This window comes from Astatotilapia calliptera, chromosome 16, assembly GCF_900246225.1.
Source record: "Astatotilapia calliptera chromosome 16, fAstCal1.2, whole genome shotgun sequence".
Classification (NCBI taxonomy): Eukaryota; Metazoa; Chordata; class Actinopteri; order Cichliformes; family Cichlidae; genus Astatotilapia; species Astatotilapia calliptera.
Window position 1 is genome coordinate 21303318 of NC_039317.1, and position 21002 is coordinate 21324319.

Below are 21002 nucleotides of genomic sequence, written 5' to 3' on the forward strand. Positions count from 1 at the left end.
ATAACTGTTCATGAAGACTACCTTCCTGAAGAAATTACAAGATAGCTTGCCTAAGAGATTTCAGGCTCTGTTGAGGAATAAAGATGGTCAAACAAAATATTGATTTTCAAGCTTGTTAGAATGATTCAGTCTCTGTTTTTGGCTTATATTTTTATTTCCATGTACGTTTACGCAGATTTTAATAAATTCTTGCGCCTATTGCCCATTCTACCTAGCAAAATATGAAGAAATGAGGATTGGATCAAGACTGTTGCACAGTACCATATATCGTATTAATGAGACAAGTCTATGTGGCTTTCTCTATATTTGCATATATTGTATGGCATAAATTAAATTTCATAATAGAAAATAGAATTTGTTTATTTATTTATTCATTCATTCATTCATGCAGCTTTTTACTTTAAGCTATTTAACATCAAGAAACATATAATTTTATGTTTAAGTTTGACTATAGCGTATTGACTTAAAGTGGACTTTTTTTTCCATCGCTGTTTCTTCCTTGGTTAACACGCCAGTTTCTTTTGGAGGAAACGGTGGTGTTGCGCATTGGTGCGCATTTCCAACGCAGAATGACGCTACAGAATTGTTACCTTTGACCTCTGAGCGCTAGGCGGAAGCTCAACCAATCGTTTTGCTTGTTGTTGAGAAGTGCTCAAATTTCTCGGAGGTTGTTCTCTTCAACATGGTGAGTGCAGGCGTTCAAAAAATAGTTTATAGCGGTAACGAAAAAGACGAAAACTGTTAAGACTATGTGTATGAATTTTTAAGGCCTTGTTAGCAGCCATCTTCTTCTCTAAACTATACCGTTACAATGCCGTGTATCAAAGACCACGGGTTAGCATTTCTTGTTAGCAGTGGGCTAATAAAGCGGTATGTGCCTACCTTCGTGTTATAAGCGGTTTCCTTTAGCTGAAGCTTTTTTGGGTATAGCACGCCCTTTGATTTGTTAATGTGTAAAATCAGCAAAACGTGTTACGGTATTCGTGAAGTAAAATTACGGTGGTGAAAGTGTATTTGGTTAGTTGAATAATTAAGCAGTTGAACTCTTGCGTTAGCCTTTTACGATTCATTTCCAGAGATTAGACGGAGCCTGCAGTCATTCATCACAAACAGCAGCAGTTATCTCAGGTTCTTACGATTGTTACCAGTCCACATAATTTACATTAGCACAGCCAACGTTACTGATCAGATTAAGTCAGGAGTTAAGTGAACTTTATCGGTTAAAAGTAGTAATTTCGTAGTAGTAAAATAGAATATCCCACTCATGCACCCAAATGAGTGGACTTAAATAGACCATATTTGACATATGATCACCGAAAACAATCATTACTATGCTATTTCATGATAATATATTGTCTGGTTAAACTACAAGGCTTTCTTTAGGGTTCGTTATTCAGATACAAAAAATGTTAAAGCTTCACGCATGAATTTGTTGTTACCCAGGCTATGGGTACATGTGTTTGCCTGTGCCATATGTAATGTTGGTGTCCGCATTAGAGGACCCTTATTCATTCTGAATAAACCGGAAGTCTTTGAAATATTCTTTATGTAAAAAGAAAAAGGAAGCACTTGTTTAAAAGGTGTAGATTAAGGTAGGCACCGTTTCATCCTCAGTTAATGATGAAGATATTACTTTTTAAATTAATACGTTTTTTTAAATAAACCAAATGCTTGATAATTTGTCGCAAAACGAGAATTGTGTAGTTTTTCTAGTCTTTTGTCTTTAGACATTATAAGCTTTATATATGTCAAATTAAAACTGATTTCATATAATGTTTTGATTACTGACACCCCAATTAGTACTACCTCATTTAAACTTTCAAACCAAATATTCACACACTCGTTGTGGTTTCATGTAACTGCACTAATTGAAATGGGCAATGTAGCTATTACTTTACTTTTTATGTGCATTTTTTATTTGGGAGCAGCCAAATTTATTTAGAGTGCTTTATTAGCTGTAAACTACTTAATTTCACAATTCCTTAAACACATATCTGGAGAAATGGTAGTTTTCCTGATTGAAGCACACTGCTAACTGCACAACTGGCTGTTGGGAGTTCACTAACTCTGTGTGGTGTTTCTTACTCCTCACAGTCTTCGTCGGAAGCTAATAATGGGCCGAGCCAAGCACCGCCTTATCCAGGTGTACCGCCCGCGGCGATACCTCCCCCATTTGTAAGTCATCAAAATGCAGTTTTGTTTACAGATCCAAAAGAACATAATTTGAATTACTTTGATTTCTGCATTGATTACTTATAAATTTGCTGGGGGTTAAAGTTAGAATTATAGGCAGTTATATGAATAAATTTCTTAGGCAAGAATACCAGTAAACTCTTGCTTCCTATAGCAGCAGCAACATCTTACAAAAACTGTTTCCAGTAGCTGTTTAAGTAATGATACAAACTCCCTTTTTTTCTTTTCTTTTGTTTTAAGGAAAAAAAGAAAGGACCTTTCCAGACATTGATTTTATCTTTGCACACATTTCTGCAGGTTTTCAATATTGCATATTGGGCTGATTGGGCTCGTGTCTAGGTACATTTAGAAACTGAGGGGATTTTTTCATGCTCAAACATTTTTTCTGTGCAGGAGAAACCCTGACAGTCTTACTTGTATTTATGTATTTATAGGTGACCCAATCTCAACAAAACTGTACAAACGTCCTCTCTCACACAGTAATTATTAACATCTGTATATTTAAAACAATAACTTTACTATAAATCACAATTCTTTTGATTTTCATATTAATCATCCTCCTGCAAACCTGATCATATATTCTTCACTTGCGTTTGTTTCGCATGTCAACTTCCACATCTGTAGATTTGATTTAGTTTTTTGCTCTTTCCAGTTTAGTGCATGTGTAGTGCTTCTCCTAAGGTCCTGTGAAAGTTAGTGTGACTGAAGCACAGTTCCTCTGCCATGTTCATCACACACTGTGGCAGCCAGTGTTCACACACTCCCTATTTTATCTCCTCAGCTAGAACACCTAACTTAAATTAGCCTTTGAAGGAGCAGAGAGTTGCACTTGCTTTCTTTCATTTCCCCCTTTTAGGTCTTACTCATTATGTGTAATTAACTGTGATTCAGTATAATGTTAGATTGCATATTATATGGAACACTGCAGAGATCCAGGTAATTTCAGAGGGTTAAGAAAGTATTTCTTCTAACTACGATATAATGTTTTTGTCTTCCTTCTTCTATGAAGATGGGACCACCTGGAATACCACCTCATTTCCCTCCCATTGGAATGCCCCCTATGGGACAGCGACCTCCCAGCATGACACCAATGCCTCCTGGTATAATTCCCCCGGGTATAATGCCACCAATGGGGGCACCGCCAATGGGACAGGTGAGCTTTGTAGTAACCTCATAGATTTGTTTGTATTGGGGGTTTTTTTCCCTCTTTTTGTCCTCTGTGCCTTATAAAGTCTAGGGACTAGGCAGCCTATTTATTTCTCCCTCCACTTTAATAATTTAGGGAGAAGCATAACCTTAAATGAGACACATCTCAAAATGTTTTAAAGTGAAAGAATTAACATTTTTTTCTAGTTATTTGCTTGAATTGTTCTGATCATTGTTGCATGTATCAAGTGGTTATACTTTCATGTTAGCCACATCCATCAACATTTACAGACCAGGTATATTTTCTTATCTTGTAGCGCTCCAAATGCTTGATAGGGGCGCTAATTAACTGAAGAAAAAATGTTGTTCGTCGTAGGGCTGGGCCATATCATACCGTTTACGGTAATACCAGTATAATGTTGGGCAACGATAGAAAAATGAAATATCGCGATAGAATATGGGTAAAACGTGCATGCGCAGTGCCTTTGTTTTCATATGCACACGGCAGAAAAAGCATGGCGGCGAAAGCAGATCGTTAAATGAAACAGATGAACCAGAACTGGTTTGTAAAAATGCTGCAACTTCAGGGGTGTGGAACTGGTTTAGCTTTCGTCCGTCAAAAACACAACAAAGCACTATTTTTGGTAGCGCAAGCTAGCGGGCCGTCGTTGTTGCTGTGTTTTTTGGAAAATACGGCACATTTAAAATCAATCCTTTGATTTTTCTGAAAATCGACAGTGCCCCTTATAATCCAGTGGGCCTTATGTATGAATTCTGGTTGTGTTTACTGACCTCGAAACGATTGTATGTGGTACACGGCGCTCGAAAATCTGTCAAATGTTTTAGTACGACTTTGCTAAGCTACAAACCCGCACCGCTTGATGGATTGTCGGAGCATTACGACTACCATAGTCAGGAGCCTCGCGGAGTGATACGTACTGTGCTTCAACATAATATTACCGTATTGTGTGTGTAATACCTCTTTTTAAGTTTTGTGGATATTATACATGGTTATGCTGAGGATATGTCGGCCAATTTCCACTGGAAATGCCCTTTGGTTAAACTGTCAGAAAGGAATTTGCATTTGCACTGTTAAATTTTTATATAACTTTAATGCACATAAAACAGCTGCTTGTTTAAGTGAAAATACATTGATGTTGTTGTTTTGGGGTTTTTTTGCACTAATAAAGTTGTGGAGTTGTAAAGTATTTTGTCTGGTGTCAATTATATCGTCAGTTATATCGTTATCGCAAATTTTCAAATGTTTATCGTGATAAATATTTTTGGACATATCGCCCTGCTCTAGTTCGTCAGTTTAAATCTCTTTCATTAGCTGACAGTTAATGAATAAATAGGCATGATGTAGCTGTAGTCTTTTTTTCTTTTTTTTTATCTAGTGATTAAAAAAAAGTGGATCATGCATGTAATCCTGTCATGCATAAATAGGCGTGATCATGGGGAGGAGTGTTTGATCAGAGTGCCAGAAACGCAAGTCTGAAGAGGTGGTGAAACACTGTAGTTTGGCATATTGCTGCTTCACAGGTGTCAGGCTGTGGCATCACACTTTCAGTAAGCGCAGCATAATCAGTCAAGCAGCCTTCTACACACCAGCAACCTGTTTCACACTGTGTCTAAATACCTCTGCCTGGATTAGGTAGCATGGAAATACCAGATGAATATTTCATGGTGCCTCTTTTATTAGATGCCAGGCATGATGCCACCTATGATGCCAGGAATGATGATGCCCCCTCGCATACCAGCTGCGGCTGTACAGCCAACGGGACCGGTAACTCTTTTCACTATGTTTCTTGAGTGCTCTGCTTCACACTTCTTAAAATACACTGCAGTCTGTGAAATGCCTAATGAAACATTTGCACAGCCATGGAACATGGCTATAAATTTATAACCTTCCATAAAAAATATATTTTCATGTTGAAACAAAACAGCTAAAAAACCTAATTAAACACTAGCTAATGAAAATTTTACACTTGCATGCAATGTGTCTATTATTGTCCAGATGGGTTTAGTGATCATAAGACACATGTAACCAAACACTAGCTATACATCTTGAGGTTGTGGAGTAATGTACTGATTAGTAAAGCTGTGTCTCTTACTGTTTTGTTGTTAATAATGAATCTGTAGATGTGCACTTTAAGACTGGGAAAAAAAATAATCCACCAATAACATTGTTATTTTTTTCCTGTCGACAGCCTGGTGTTGACTCCACAGGTAGGATTTTTTACTTAATGCAGTAAAATTAATGTTTAGGCGTATTTAGAAGTTTAAAGTCTGACTACTTTTTGTCTTGTTTATTTTCACAGCTGCTGCTCCTGGAACATCTGTAAGTATAACTTTTTTTTGATATGTAGTAATTGGAAGTCTACGAGCTTTGACAATTTTGAGCTACCATCATTAGCTCCAGTATTTTTCCTGCTGTCTCACAACCTTTATTTCCGTTCCCCCTGCAGAGTACCACAAATGGATCCCCGCAGGAAGAACAGCCAAAGAAGGTTTGTGCACATGAAACATTGAAAGACTAGACACAATTAACAAGGAACTATAAAATCATTCAAAATGCAACCAAAATAATTATCTGATTTATCTGTCGTGTTTGTTTGCTTCAGAAATCCGTGTGGACTGAACATAAATCACTAGATGGAAAGACCTATTATTATAACACAGAGACTAAGCAATCCACATGGGAGAAACCGGATGAACTCAAATCTCCTGCAGAGGTACAGAGCTTTTAATTTGAACTATTTATATTACTTGCATATTCACATACATTTAATTCATTTGGCACTTAGCAATTGCAGTGCTCACGTATTAAAATTACAGTAATGGTAAATGTACCAGATTAAGCTAAATTGGATTTTGCCCCACTCATTTTGGGGGAATTATTTAAATCCTTTGTGTGCATATATTAAACAATTTTATTTTTAAAATATGTGCGTCATCTATACTTAAAAAAACTGATTTGTTATTGGACTATGGATATTGACTCACACTAATTACCGATAAGGCCTTGCTGTTCATTTAAACTATTAAAAAAACCTTTCCCATCATTCTTTGAATTCTTTAGCAAATGCTGTCAAAATGCCCCTGGAAGGAGTACAAGTCAGACACAGGGAAGCCTTATTATTACAACTCTCAGACAAAGGAGTCAAGATGGACAAAACCCAAAGAGCTGGAGGACCTGGAAGGTAAAGCGCGGTATCTGATTATATCAAAGCTGTTGTATGAAAGGCAGGGATTTTTATATTGAAAAATGTTGCCTTCTACAGAAAAGCCTTTAATGGCACAATGACTGGAAGAATGCTGACTTTGTCAACAGATCACTCCATACATTAGGGGATGTGGTGTGATTGATGTGCAAACAAAGGACTTACAAAACACAGGACACTTGTTGGCTCCTTTAGTACATTTATCTTTGAAAAGGTCTCTTGATCTGCTGCATGATTAAAAATGAAAGCAAGCGCCTTAACTGTTATCTCTTTTGTCAATTCCAGCTATGATCAAAGCAGAGGAGAATGGGTAAGAGTTTGCTGTTACTCTGGATGTCTTCATTTTGTATTGAGGTTAACAAATACAGCAGTCATCAACAATTATTAATCTCGTATGGCTTTATTGTCATGATCTTACATTAGGACTGCAGAGGCAGCGGCTCCTGGAACCACTGCAGCTCCTGCTGTGCAAGCAGATAATGTAGCTCCTGCAGCGACTGTAGTGGAGGCGGAAACTGCGGTAGTAGTCTCAGAGGAACAACCATCCCAGGCAGCAGTGACTCAAACACCTGAGGTGAAGACGGCTGATGCACCTGTGGCTTCCTCTGAGACTTCAGCAGCTACCGAGGCTGTAGCCAGGTAAACAATTATAAATCTAGGGTTTAACTGAGCAAGCGCAATGACATGTCTGCCTGTGTGGCTATCTCCAAGCATACCTGCTGTTGTGGTTGAAGTGGATTATGAATCAGAAGGTGTAGTGATTAATAAATGGACTCAAAGCCAGCCACATTGCTGCTCTCATCGATCTGGAACAGCTGTGCTGGTCAGAGTGATGCATGACAACAATAGCTCGGCAAATGAAAAGAGGCCTCTCCAGGAAATGACATTATTTTGAGAATGGTTCAGAGCAGTGGAGAGAGACCACATAGCTCCACAAATCTGCAGCAAGATGCAGATGGTGGATTTTTTTTTTTTAATTTAACTTTTACAGTATTGATGTAAATAAATAATAAAAATTGATTAATTCTCACACTGATATAACCACAGCAGTCTGAGCTATTCTAGTTTTATTATTATTAAACAGTCATATCATAAGATATGACTCAACGGCTGTATCATAATCCATTTCAGAAAATAAATAATGAATGGGCTTTGGCTTAAGAAGAAGTTGGAAAGTAGGCTGTAATGCACAATGATCTGCTGATTTAGCCAGAGATTTTCCTCAGTTTTGTACCATCTTCCTCTCAATTAGTTAAACACAGTAGATACTATGTTTATGACAGTGTATTCCACCATAGTACTCATAAAATCCTAGGGTTCTGATTGATTGTTGTACACCCTGCTGCCTTTTGGTGGCTACAGGGAGTAAGGAATTGAAGGAAAAGGTCTTCATACAGTTTTATGCAGATGTTAACATGAAATACTCAAAGTATCAGTTACAGTGTTTTACATTTTAAACTTGTTGTAATTGAATGGAAGCCTCTGAAGTAATTCATTTTGAAAGTTAGTTTAAGAATTGTTTAAAAATTTTGCTGTTTTTGTTTTCATAAAATCACTATAGTGGTGCTAGAAACCCATGTGATTGTGAGAAGTTAATATAATGCAAGCTTGTAACACATCTGCCATCAAAATACCAACAGCTTAGATTGCGCTTCCTCATTTAATTGAACATGATGGTCAAAGCAAATTTTTAAATGGACCTGTTATGCTTTTCCTCATTTCCTGTCACGTATTGTTAAACCGGTGCTCTTATTAAATGTGGGTAAAGTTTCAAACAATGAGGTCAGCAGTGTTGGGAAGGTTACTTTTAATTGGTAAATGGCCTGTATTTGTATAGCGCCTTATTAGTCCCTAAGGACCCCAAAGCGCTTTACACATCCAGTCATCCACCCATTCACACACACACTCAGATTGGTGATGGCAAGCTACATTGTAGCCACAGCCACCCTGGGGTGCACTTTTAAAATATATTCCACTACAGATTACAGAATACATGCCACAAAATGTATTCTGTAACGTATTCCGTTACGTTACTCAATGAGAGTAATGTATTTTGAATACTTAGGATTACTTAATATGTTATCAAGCTTTTTACAACTACATGACTGTACTATTGCTGTGTGATTTATTACTATTACTGTTACGCCACCAATACCAACACGGTTTTTAAATATTAATATAAAATGAGTAACAGTAGTGTGGACATTAGGTAAGGCTGCACTTTTTGCAGCGATCTTGTGGAAAACTATTCCGTGCATATAAAAAAGGTCCGCTGCTCCAAACTGTAGTAAAGGGACCTCTGGCTAATACGTCGGGTTCCATGTCGGGCTTGTAACCAAAAACTAGCTTTAAAGGGTATCCCCATTATGGTCATCTCAGGCCACCACAGCTCTGTTGGGTTAGCGTTCACAGAGCACTTTCTACTTATAATATTGGTGTAACAAAGCCGTTTTTTAATGCATCTTTGATTGCAGAGAACTACAAAAGTGCTCAGTGTCAATAATTTTCTTTGCTCTTAGTGTCGAGGTTGTAAAAGAAGAAAGGCCAGAACTTCAGAAGAAAACGTACAAATGGAATACAAAAGAAGAAGCCAAGCAGGCCTTCAAAGAGCTGCTGAAGGAGAAGGTGAGTCAGGCTGTTAACAAGCTGTAGGAGAGAAGGCACGCCTTTACTGCAGGGGAGTAATTCTTGTTTTCAGATTCTGACTCTAAAATGTTCTCTATGTTTCAGTGTATAAATTAATTATGTGAGATGTTAGGCAGTCAACAAGTGTGCAGCAAAATTTGATTCATGATGTTGCACGAATTTGGTTCTTTAATCAAGCAGAGTGTGTTTTAAATCAGAAAGCAAATATCTGATAATTTGCTACATTTTTGTGCCCAAAAAGTCATCCTACAGCTTTTCAACTGTCTCCATTGAGGGTTGTTTTTTTAATGTGTGTGTTTAAGTATCCATTGACTGTTGCTCTGTTGTTGGCACTGGAATCCAAATCTTGATTTGTTTTTAAGACTACTTTTGCCACCTCAGTGTTCTCTAGTGCCTGATGTGTTCATCATCACATCATTTGCATTCAGACCTGGATCTAATCCCTGTCCCTGCTCTTGAGCCCCTGGGAGGCCTATTAAACCTCACCTCCTGTTGCTGTGGACGTGTTGTGTGTTCGGCTTGCACGGCGGCCTAGCACCACCCACCTTGAATGTTGCTATATTTAGGAGCTTTTTAATTTTGTGCACAAAGCTCTCCTCTGAGATTGCTTGCCATTTCCTGCAAGATCTTAATGGCTGTGTCTTTATGATTAGCTTTATTGGATCAAAGGCACGAGGACTGGCTGGGATTAAGACAGCGAGAGAAAGTGGCATGCCTGAGTGAGTTAGAATAACTGTGACAACTGACAAGACCGAGGCACATAGTGGAATCAGTCATAATGGATGAAGTAGTCACTCCTTGGGAGAGGCAAGTGACAGAAAGGGCACTTACAAAGGTCCTTGGTGGCACTTCTTGATTTATTGCCACTCCACACCTTTTAACCCACCATCTATTAGTAATTAAGAAAATGTGTTCTGTTCTAGACCAAAGCAGCAAAAAGCTCCATTTTCGTATCCAGGTCGATGTACTTTTTTCTAACAGGACAACAAGGCAATCCATGTGAATATTTTTGAAATATTTCTTGAGTGCAGATTTTATTTGAAACCATCATGAATATTTCTTATCCTTTGTATTTCAGGGTGTATCCTCCAACTCCTCTTGGGAACAGGCCATGAAATTGATTATCAATGATCCTCGCTACAGGTACAATGCTTTCCAGAGATCTGTTTATCCTTCATACAATAGTAAGTTTAAACTGTCACCATCTCTGACTTACAATTTGTTACTTTTCTTGTCAACAAAGTGCACTTCCGAAGCTGAGCGAAAAGAAGCAGGCGTTCAATGCATACAAAGTCCAGACAGAGAAGGAAGAAAAGGAGGAGGCCAGAATTAAATACAAAGAGTCAAAAGAGACTTTTCAGAGATTCTTGGAGAACCATGAAAAGATGACATCTACCACTAGATACAAGTAAGTGTTACTGTGATATGGCAATAAAGTATTTTGTTTTTTTCCCCCCTGCATTGATTTGCAGTTCTCTGAACTGTCAATATGATTATGCAGACTGGTTGAGTGAGAGGACATCTGTGGCGCTTGCACACCATCGTGCAGTTACAGCACTGTTGACTTCCACTTAAGCTGCTTTGACCTGTTAGTGCTAGTCACGTTGATATTGCTGAATTTGTTTACACAATAACAAATTGTTACAAGGTCAAAGTTTCGCATGTGTAATGAGTTCATTAGAAAGTTAATGATTGATGAATCTATTCAAAGTCAAGGTGCATGTGACATAAAGGTTATATCTAATTCAAAATCTCTTAGCTTTTTTTGTTGTTGATTTTGTTTGCTAATGTCTACAACAGCTTTCCAACAAACACACTTATTGGAAACTTACTCGATCTCAGTGAACAACACATAAACACTTAAAATATCATATAACTTCTTAATAAATTCTTGGAACGTCTTTTTCATCGGCACTCTTTAGTTTTTGGATGAAAGTCGTGATGATGGGCAGAGGAAAAGGGGTAATCAACTGGTGACCTTGACAACAAGCCAGCTTCAGTGTTCTGCTGGCACTGGGTTTGTAGTCTGGGGTGGCACACAACAGGCAGTTGGATGGTGAGAGCAAGGCTTTCTGATGCTGTGTGGGTGTATGTCCTTGCATTTAATACCTTGTTTTAGCCTGTAACACCGAGTGACTCTTCTGAGCAACAGGGTTTCAACAGACGTCAAATATATTGAATATTTTCAGCACACATCTTAAAAGACATAACTTTTCTGTGTTGTGCCTGGGATGGCTCGCAAAAAACCATAACTGGTGCCTTAAAGCTAAATTTGGCAAGTGAAATGGTGCCCTCATGTGGCTTTGTGGGAAAAATATTCTAAAGTGTCTGTGTGTGTCTGTGTGCGTACTCTTGCAATCCAGGAAAGCAGAACAGATGTTTGGTGAGCTTGAAGTGTGGAGCTGCGTGCCAGAGAGAGACAGGCTAGAGATCTATGAAGACGTGTTGTTCTACCTTGCTAAAAAAGAGAAGGTAAGGGCTCCAAAGTGCATTAGGAATCTTTGATTTTATTTTTAGTTAGCATGTTTGGCATAATTATTGTGTATAAGTCCTCTTTCAGTGTCCTATTTAGGAGTAGGAGCTTTATGGTCTAGTGCAATTACCATCTGGTTGTATTCTCTACTTTAGGAGCAAGCCAAGCAGCTGAGAAAAAGGAACTGGGAAGCTTTGAAGAACATTTTGGACAACATGGCAAACGTCACATACCGCACCACCTGGTCTGAGGCCCAGCAGTATCTGCTAGATAACCCTACCTTTGCAGAGGATGAGGAGCTGCAAAGTATGAGATAATACAATGGTTTTAGTAGAATTAGAAGAAAAACATTTCTTATCAGGTCATTGTGCTTCTGCATGAATGTGTGTTTGTATATGTTCAGCCTACTGATAGTGCCGTTATCTGCTTACAGATATGGACAAAGAAGATGCCCTTATATGTTTTGAGGAGCATATTCGGGCTCTGGAGAAGGAGGAGGAGGAAGAGAAGCAAAAGACACTTCTCAGGGAAAGAAGACGGCAGCGCAAGAATAGAGAGGCCTTCCAGGTGAGAAGCAAAAACAAAGAATTGATGTCTCAAAAAGAAACAAAAAAAATGCGCTGCATGTAATTTTTCACATTTAATCTGGTTAATAACAGTTTTAATATAAGCCAAAAGAAGAGGCCACATGTACTTTCCCGATCCTCATCTCTTCTTGTTGTTTTCTCAGAAATTTCTGGACGAGCTTCATGATCACGGCCAACTTCACTCTATGTCTGCTTGGATGGAGATGTACCCGACACTGAGCTCAGACATCCGCTTTGCCAACATGCTGGGCCAGCCGGGTAGGACAGCGGGCCACACGCACACATGTCTGCATGAGCTGAATGTGACAGTCGGACTTGAATCATAGCATAAACACTGAAATAAAACATTCACAACTGACAACATAAACGATTTATGAATCACAGTTTAGCTTTTTGAGGTTATATTTTCTTTTAATTTCCATATTTTTTCCTTTTTAATTTTCATACTTATTCCGATAATACACTAGTCTCTAAATCTTTATTTATTTGGCTTCACTGTTTTGCACCCTTGTTGTGGTCCATTGATGCTGTTGAACCTTGTTTATTTGCTGCAAGGATCAATATTTACACATTTTTAAATTTAATGTTGTTTGTTGCGCAGGTTCCACTCCCCTGGACCTCTTCAAATTTTATGTGGAAGACTTGAAAGCACGCTATCATGATGAAAAGAGAATAATCAAAGATATTCTTAAGGTATTACTCTAACCTCATAAAATGTTATTTATATTTGGTATTTTTAAGGAACAGTTCGCACTCGTGCACCTTCCTTGCGTTGATCCAATTATACATCTAATAATTATCTGATGTGTTCTTTCCCAGGACAAAGGATTCCTGGTTGAAGTCAACACCAGCTTTGATGACTTTGGATCAGTCATCAGCTCGGATAAGAGAGCTACCACGCTGGATGCAGGAAATATAAAGCTAGCCTTCAACAGTGTAAGACTCCAGCTCTGCATCATATGCTTTGAGTTGGCACCTGTTCGTAAACATTAATGGACACAAATATTGATATTAAAGTAGGGTGAACTGTTAAGTAGCTGACCCTACAGCAGCTGGGTTTAATCTATTAAATCAGCATAATAAATGTAAAACAGGTCACAGTTTAAATAACCAGCACCTCTCCTTCGCTTAGAGAGCTTTACGTTTTATCCTGTTGTTAGGTGTTAAAATACGTTCATCATATCCATTTGAATTAATAATTATTTTAAAACTCATGTTAGATCTTTCCACACAGTTAAAAGTGATCTCATCAGTTCTGTATCCACATGTAATCCACCTATCCCCGTCACAAGATGTGTCAATGCTGAGCCTACTTGTTTCTACGGCCCCCAAATAAACAAAAAAATGTTATTACAGATTATAAAATTATGGAAAAAGGAGAATAATACACCTTTCAGGATAAACAGGCCCAAATCAATGAAATTTTAATGAGTATACATAAGCACAGGCCTTGACCTGCTTGTTTGAGGACGTATGCAGGTTTGAATTGGCTGTAAGTGTGGATATGGTGACCTTTCCTGGGTGTACCCCACCTTTTGCTCTGTGCCCTGTCCCATCTGAAAGACTTCACTTGGGATGAAAGATGTGTGCGTTGAACCATGGCTGTTTGTTGTATTTCATTATAAGATTAACTCACTTAGAAACCCTTTTTCCTAATTAGTTGCTTGAGAAAGCTGAAGCCAGAGAGAGGGAGCGAGAGAAGGAGGAGGCCAGGAAGATGAAAAGGAAAGAAGCTGCTTTCAAGAACATGCTGAAGCAGGCCACACCGCCACTGGAGCCAGAGACTACGTGGGAGGGAGTATGTACTTTCAATGCGGATCAAATTCGTGTGTTTTCGCAACACAGTTTATTTTCTGTTTTTATCCTCATCCCTTTTTTCCAGTCTTGATTGTGTTTAATGTTTCCTGATAACTGACATTTTACCATTTCAGGTCAGAGAGAGGTTCCTAAAAGAGCCTGCCTTTGAAGACGTGACTCTGGAGTCGGAGAGGAAAAGAATATTCAAAGATTTCATGCATGTCTTGGAGGTGAGTCATGACGCTAGCAGGGGCATGAAGTTTTTAAACTTGACGACGACTATAATGATGTTTAACCTGGTATTTACTTTTTATTTAATTTAACAGCATGAGTGCCAGCATCACCACTCGAGGACCAAGAAACACTCAAAGAAGTCCAAAAAGCACCACAGGAAGCGCTCCCGCTCTCGATCAGTTAGTACCACCACAAGAAAATGAACATTTTATACACTTAAATCACAGATCAAATGTTTAAAAAAACATGTTTTTAAAAAAAAATACTTTTCTGCCCACTGTTTTAGTCAAATACAGGGTTTAACTGAATGCACATCATTCCATTCTGTATTTTATGTAAAGATTTACTGGAAAATGATGTAGCAAAGCACACTTTACAAAAAGCATTGCTCATATCATGCACTGCTAATCTGTAATGTTTTAATAGGGCTCCGAGTCTGAGGATGAGGAATACCACAAGAAGAAAAAGAGGTCACAGTCCAAATCCCCCTCAGAACGTTCATCTAGTGGAGAATCTGGTGAGTGTTTTTACAGCTCCGATCAGTTGATTTGTGTATCTAGGAAGGGAAAAAGTGCCACAATGTGTGTTCATTGACATGTTCTACCTGAAAACAGAGAGAAGCTATAAAAAATCCAAGAAGCACAAGAAGAAGGGCAAGAAGAGACGCCACAAGTCTGTAAGTGTGCAGGAAGAAACAAATGTGTGCGCTTGATGTCTTAAATACAAATGTACTGGCAACACTGGTGTGTGCACTAACTGTAATTATGACAAACAGGCGTCTCCAGATTCTGACAACGAGAAGAAAGGAAGAGACCGTGATGGGAAGCGAGAAAAGGAGGTAGAGAAGGAGAAAGAGAACGACAAGTCTCGGGGGAAATCTCGCTCAGAGTCCAAACAGAAATCTCCCAAAAGGAAAGCAGCCAAAGAGGAGGTGAATGTTACTATTACTATTATTATTATTATTATTATTATTATAAAAAATTGCCCCTATATTGTGAGATTAGCTGGGGGGCTCAGGTCAAAGTCAGTGTTTTAAAGAAGTCTCGAGCGTATATGTTAGCTTACAGTTTCTAGCATGAGATAAAGGTCTTGCGGTTAACTAGTTATTTAAAAAGATCAAATTTTCACTATGACTGAATCTTTGTATTTTTTTAATGGTGCGTTTAAGGGTGGCTGGGACACGTCGGGCAGTGAGCTGAGTGAAGGAGAGCTGGAGAAAAGGAGAAGAAACTTGCTGGAACAGCTGGACGCACCTTGATAATAATTCATGCTGCTCTCTCCTCTCCAAACATGCATTCCCCTTCAAGCTCATCTGACCGTGCTGGTCATACGCCCATAATGGACTGATTTGTGGTATTTATGGGAATGCCATATACTGAGCTTTTACATAGACTTTGACTAATTTCATATCAGGAAACTGATCAGCTGTTAAATACTGAGTTGTTTTTTTTGTTAGCTTACCTTTCTTCAGTTGGCTGTAGTTATACATGTTTTCCATTGACAATTTTTTTTATATTCACTTAAAAGCATATCTTTATGACACACTGCAAATGTGTAGAAATACAAGAAACTTGTCCACATGTCCAGGAATACTGGGGGTTACGTCTGATTTGAAGTAATTTAACTGCAGCTGGTTTGAATGAATGAAAGGTTTTAATTGGAGGATTTGCTGAAATCGATACTTTAGTTAAATGTAATAAAACAGTTTCACTGGAAGTTGTCTGCAGGTGTTGCTTTGACTTACTTAGACGATAAATTGTTGCCAAACCTTCCAAGATTATAGGATTGTTGCCATGCTGTTGCAGATTTACAAATAGCCAACAAAGAAGACTAAATGGGTGATGCCATTGTTGGTTTATTAGGAACACCTATGCTGTCTAATGTTGTCTCAGTCTTTGCATTAACCTTTTGATAATTTTCAGGGATATAGTTTGCATTGCATTGCAGTTGATTTGTAGTATTTTTTAATTCTGGGAAACAAGTGGTCCAATATTGATATTCGGCAAACATTAAGTGGGTGAATATTAACTCCTTGTGTTGCGGAAACACAAAATTACATCTATTGCTAGTTATTGGTAACACTTTACTAACACAAATGCAGCCATAACCACTTAATGTATCTTTCTGCTTATTTTAAGGGACAGAGTTTGCATTGTGGTTCAGTTATGGTGTACTTTACTACTGGTTAATATTCAGTCACTGTCCTAAATATGAATAAGTCAGACAAACACTGTGTATGGACTGTAACTACTTACAGTTTAAACACATAATATAAGGTTGAATTGACATTGCTTAAATAGAACAAATGGAGAAACACTGGTTAGCTTTTTAATGTGAGGTTCTGCTCTTGGCAAAAAAACAAAAGCTACATGAATGCATCTGCACTCACGAACTTATATTTTCATCGTTTTGACAAGAATCAGACAACAAACCACAGAGAGTAAAGAACTTTATATTTAATGTAAATAGTTTATTTGAACATATTGAAAATCTCATCACCTAATTTAAAAATTGTTACTTTGTTATAAGCACAAACTGCCTAAAATACATTTCTGGTGAACGTCCAAGAGAAAAGCATGCTGGTAATATCCAGTTCGAGAAGTTACGCTGCCACAGACAGTGAAGTGCAAAGAAAAGGAGCCGATGGCGTCACATGCTTCAGTGGAGACAATGAACAGAACTACTTTTGATTGTTAGTGTAGCCATTAAGTTGGCGTGTATAAACATCTGCACATCAGAACCTTTTCCAGACTTTCTTTGTTTTTATGCACCTCTGACACCCTAACAGGTAAAGTGCGTGACCCCACTGCCGTCTGCATAACTGTAAAAGATGATCAAACACACTACTGTAGATTTCTGGCTGAATTTGGCTTAATTAAATATACAAAAATGGGGGGAAAAACTAAGTTAAAATAACATTCAAGCTGTATAGCACAAGGCAGGGAAAACTTCTGTTTAAACAATATGTACAATATTAACCATCTGGTGATGTGAATTAGGTAAAAAAAAACAGTTTGTAGCAAAATATCTGTACATTTAGGAAACTTTTTATGTTGTATACTTTTGTTTTGCCCCGTTTTAAAACACACATTAGATGACGACATAAGCTTAAATGAATCTTTTAAGTGGTTAAATACTATACATTAAAATTACAGTAAAGCGAGTAGACTCGGTGACCTGGAATGTTGTTAACCTGTAAAACGCTCGCAGAAGCACGACGTTTAGTTATGTCCAGTTCTGACAATAAGATCATCCAGTAAAGTTTCGCATCTTGCGTGCAGTTTCTACCCCCAACAGAAAAGGTATTCGGTTTTCTTGCTCTGCATAATTCCTTCCACAAAACCAGCTGTGCAGCTACAGATATGCACAACTTGAAAATAAGTTGTTTTTTAATGGATTAGAAGCTACAAATTCAGCCCTTACTGATCACTCGTAATAAGACATGACAGAAGAATCAGTATGGAGATACCTGCTATAAACAGAATTCACATTAAACTGGTCTTTATTTACCTTTATAGTTGCTTTAGTACAAATATAGAGTTCATACCACATTAACAGCCCTTTAATAATTTGAGAAACCCTCATGAGATGTAAAATTTTTTTTAAAAAGTGCAGGTTGAGCATGTTCATGTTGTTAGAGGAGCGGACTAAAGGGCCGTAACAATAATATTTGTAACAGCTAAAAAGAGAACCCGTCCTGTACATTCTACATCTTTCCCCACGTAACGCCATTTCACGTGGCTCTTAAGGCCACCGCATGTCCAGTTTTACACATCTGAAAAATTAAAGCCAGGTCACGTTGTATTGCTCAGAGTGGGATTATTAAGAACAGTCATTAGGCAAACACGGCAACGTGACGTGAAACCACAAAAAAACAACAACAATAAAATTCAGGCACTTGGCTCGTCAAAGGTTTTTAAATCAACCTTTCAGACACTTTAAATTCAGTCCCATACGTGTCCCAGTCCTTCATAGTAAAATGCTGCTAATACTATAGCACAGATGTGGAATATTGAGTATTCTTATGTAATATATATACATAATCATCTCACATGTTGCTACAAACACCTGACTTTCACGCGTCATCCTTCACTCTGCTTCGATCTTTTTGTCACTCCTTACTCTCTTTCTCTCTCTCTCTCTACCCCCCCAATACCTTTCTCCCTTCCCCCCCATCCCCAGCCCTAGCACATGCACTATTCCCTCGTCACATGACTACGTCGCCATTGTTGACCGGCCGCAGGTTCTGATCATCAAAGCGTCTCCTGACACTCCTCCGTACGGCGTCCGCTCTCCTGTAAGGCTGATTCCTCAAATCTGAGATAGAAAAGAAGGGTCGGGGATGGGCATGGATAAAAAGATGGTGTCAGGCGTCTTCATCGGGGTGTTTTGATGAGCTCACATGTTCACAGTGCTGGCAGCCTGTCTTTCAAAGCAGTGTGATGTCTACACAAACAACAGCCAAACAACCTGTCTTTGGTTTCTAAACATGAGACAGTCCACAGAATTTTTTTAAAAACCTCTGCCAGGAAATCTAGGAAATCTCTCATGCATATTGTGAATGCATGAAAATGTATCTTTTCTCTACAATAAAGCCAAAGCGACAAGTGAGGAGAGTAAGGTTATGTGCTAATCACTACACACAGAAACTTCCTGCTACAAAGGAGCATTAATGAGTACATCGATGAACAGAAGTAGGTCAATGATGAGTGGACTTGAAATGAAAGAAGTATGACAGAAACTGAGGTAATAAAGAGATGCTTGCCAGGTTTGGGGCACATCCACTACAGGGGTGCTACTGGAGGAGTTCCTTACCCTCGAGTAGACATTGGGAAATTTAGTAATATTATTCTTCTTTAGGGCTAGATGAAGAGAAGACAAAATGAAGGTTAAAAATGGAGAAGGAGGCTGACCGGTGCACGTCAGCCAAACAATTCACACTGGCTTTACTAAAAGAGCGCTGCAAGAGCCAAGCGGTGTGGCAGTAGGCTGGATGTAGAAAAGCTAGAGCTGGGTAAGGACACGAGAGAGGACAGAGCTAGAGGTTGTTAACTGTTTCAACTGGCGGAGGAGGGAGGAGGGAGTGGAGAGAAGGATAAAAGCTTTTTCTTTCTCCTTGTTACTAGACCCAGACTGCTTTGCAAAGTGGCTACCAGCAAGATGGAAGAGAGCCCATTTCTACCTTTCTGTGCAGCACAACTGTAAACTGAAACAAACACAATTCATCACCACCAAAAAAAACAAAACACTGAAGCATGCATGCAGCCAGGGAAAAACACTGACAACCAGTGATTCAAACACCTCAAAACCTTCAGTGAAGCAACCTGGTTGCATGTTAGTAGCACACACAAACTCCTGAAATGCACCAGATGATCTATATGCACACACCATGCAGAATAGCAACGAGCCTGACAGACCACACCGAGTCACCGAGAAGTGACCCAGAGTGGCAAAGCGAGCGTGGCACATGGACTAACTGGGAGAGCAGGGGGTGCAGTAGGAGCAAGCAGCAGGGATGAAGCAATCAGCATGCACACAACTATGAACATGTGATAATGACATGTGATAGTGAACAAACATGAATTTTGAATGAAAACACTCTTTGAAAACACACAAAAAAAAGCAAGGTATAATGCCACAGACACTTCTACATCATACCTGCTGTGAAGATGATGACCTTAGCTTGTATATTGCAAGATGTAGTGCGACATGTTAATGTCAAAGTGACCCAATTAGAGGCTAAGAAGAGAAAAACTTTTTAAGTATGTTCATAGCTCAGTAATTGTTTTTGAGTCTTGGCCACTAGATGGCAGCAGCCAGCTTAACGGCGTTTCTTTACTTCTCAGCACTCTTAAAGTCCAGATTGGAAACTGCTCTCTCTGTGACATTATGGTTTGCTGTATTTGATAAAACAATGATGATCAATGTGGGTGTCACACTCCATGCATTTGTGGAAAGAAAACTGTTACCCCAGCACCTTATGATGGTCAGTGAGGGAGAAAATGTGAACACACGTGGGGTGAGGGAGAATTGTTTTGAAAAAGACAAAAAAAAAAAACAAGAAACACAACACCCGCACTCGGGCATGTCTCCAGGGCTTGTCACAGTGCACATGCACAGGTCCGAGGTGTGAGAGGTGAGCGTAACTGTTAAAGGAGAATCGTGGGGGGGAAGGCATGCAGAGGAGGAAGGAGAGAAGGACACCAAGAAGAGAACTGTTTGTTTCCAGCAACCTTTGAGAAGATAGAGAGTTCTACAAGCTTAGTAATGGTACTCCTCATTGAGAGCGGACTCGCAGAAGAACCGAGAGCCACGCTTGGCTGTGCGGGCGGTAAAGGGCACGGTCTTCAGCACTGCATTGGAAACGACAGGGACAACAGCCAAGACAAAACAAGACAAATACAATGTAAGAAAAGCAGACTCCTACAGGGGTTTAGCACTGGTTAGCACTAAGCAAAATACCCAACAACACCATCTCGATGCAAAGGCGAAGTCTTTTTTTAAAGAAGGTCACAGCGAATTCTACGGCCGAATTCTCCCAAAAACAGATGATATCAAGGTTATACTGTTAAGGAGACATCAGTAACATTTTACTGTTATAGCTCTTTGATAATGAGCCAACTGTCACCACTTTATCTTTAAAGCCTGGGTTGTTACTGTTACAATCCATTAGATGTTTTGTATTTTTATAAAAGTAGCCTG

The 21002-nt window shown here is 38.8% G+C and overlaps 2 protein-coding genes across 19 annotated transcripts in view; one reads left to right on the forward strand and one right to left on the reverse strand.

Moving 5' to 3' along the window:
• The first annotated feature begins 602 nt into the window (after window positions 1-602).
• Window positions 603-16016, forward strand: prpf40a (PRP40 pre-mRNA processing factor 40 homolog A). 2 transcript variants are annotated; one of them, XM_026143711.1, is made up of 27 exons: window positions 603-685; window positions 2095-2175; window positions 3203-3346; window positions 5042-5125; window positions 5550-5568; window positions 5661-5680; window positions 5808-5849; window positions 5964-6074; window positions 6422-6542; window positions 6849-6873; window positions 6987-7202; window positions 9083-9188; window positions 10288-10352; window positions 10453-10617; window positions 11573-11681; window positions 11838-11988; window positions 12116-12249; window positions 12413-12527; window positions 12871-12962; window positions 13089-13205; window positions 13930-14067; window positions 14201-14296; window positions 14393-14479; window positions 14727-14817; window positions 14915-14976; window positions 15076-15231; window positions 15469-16016. In XM_026143711.1, the coding sequence occupies exons 1-27, from the start codon at window positions 683-685 to the stop codon at window positions 15556-15558; spliced, it is 2640 nt and encodes an 879-aa protein (XP_025999496.1). In that variant the 5' UTR covers window positions 603-682; the 3' UTR covers window positions 15559-16016. The 2 variants fall into 2 exon arrangements, with proteins under 2 accessions (XP_025999496.1, XP_025999497.1); XM_026143712.1 differs by lacking the exon at window positions 2095-2175 and having other exon boundaries at window positions 605-685.
• A 716-nt stretch (window positions 16017-16732) lies between these two features.
• fmnl2a (formin-like 2a) overlaps window positions 16733-21002 on the reverse strand; it is a 49656-nt gene continuing 45386 nt past the window's right edge. For 5 of the 17 annotated variants that reach the window (XM_026143694.1, XM_026143696.1, XM_026143695.1 and 2 more), the window contains one exon: window positions 18550-19162. In XM_026143694.1, the coding sequence (XP_025999479.1) occupies window positions 18957-19162 (206 nt within the window). In that variant the 3' untranslated portion in view covers window positions 18550-18956. Of the gene's footprint in view, window positions 20654-21002 lie in introns of all 17 variants that reach the window. The other 12 variants (XM_026143698.1, XM_026143704.1, XM_026143707.1 and 9 more) reach the window with 6 other exon arrangements.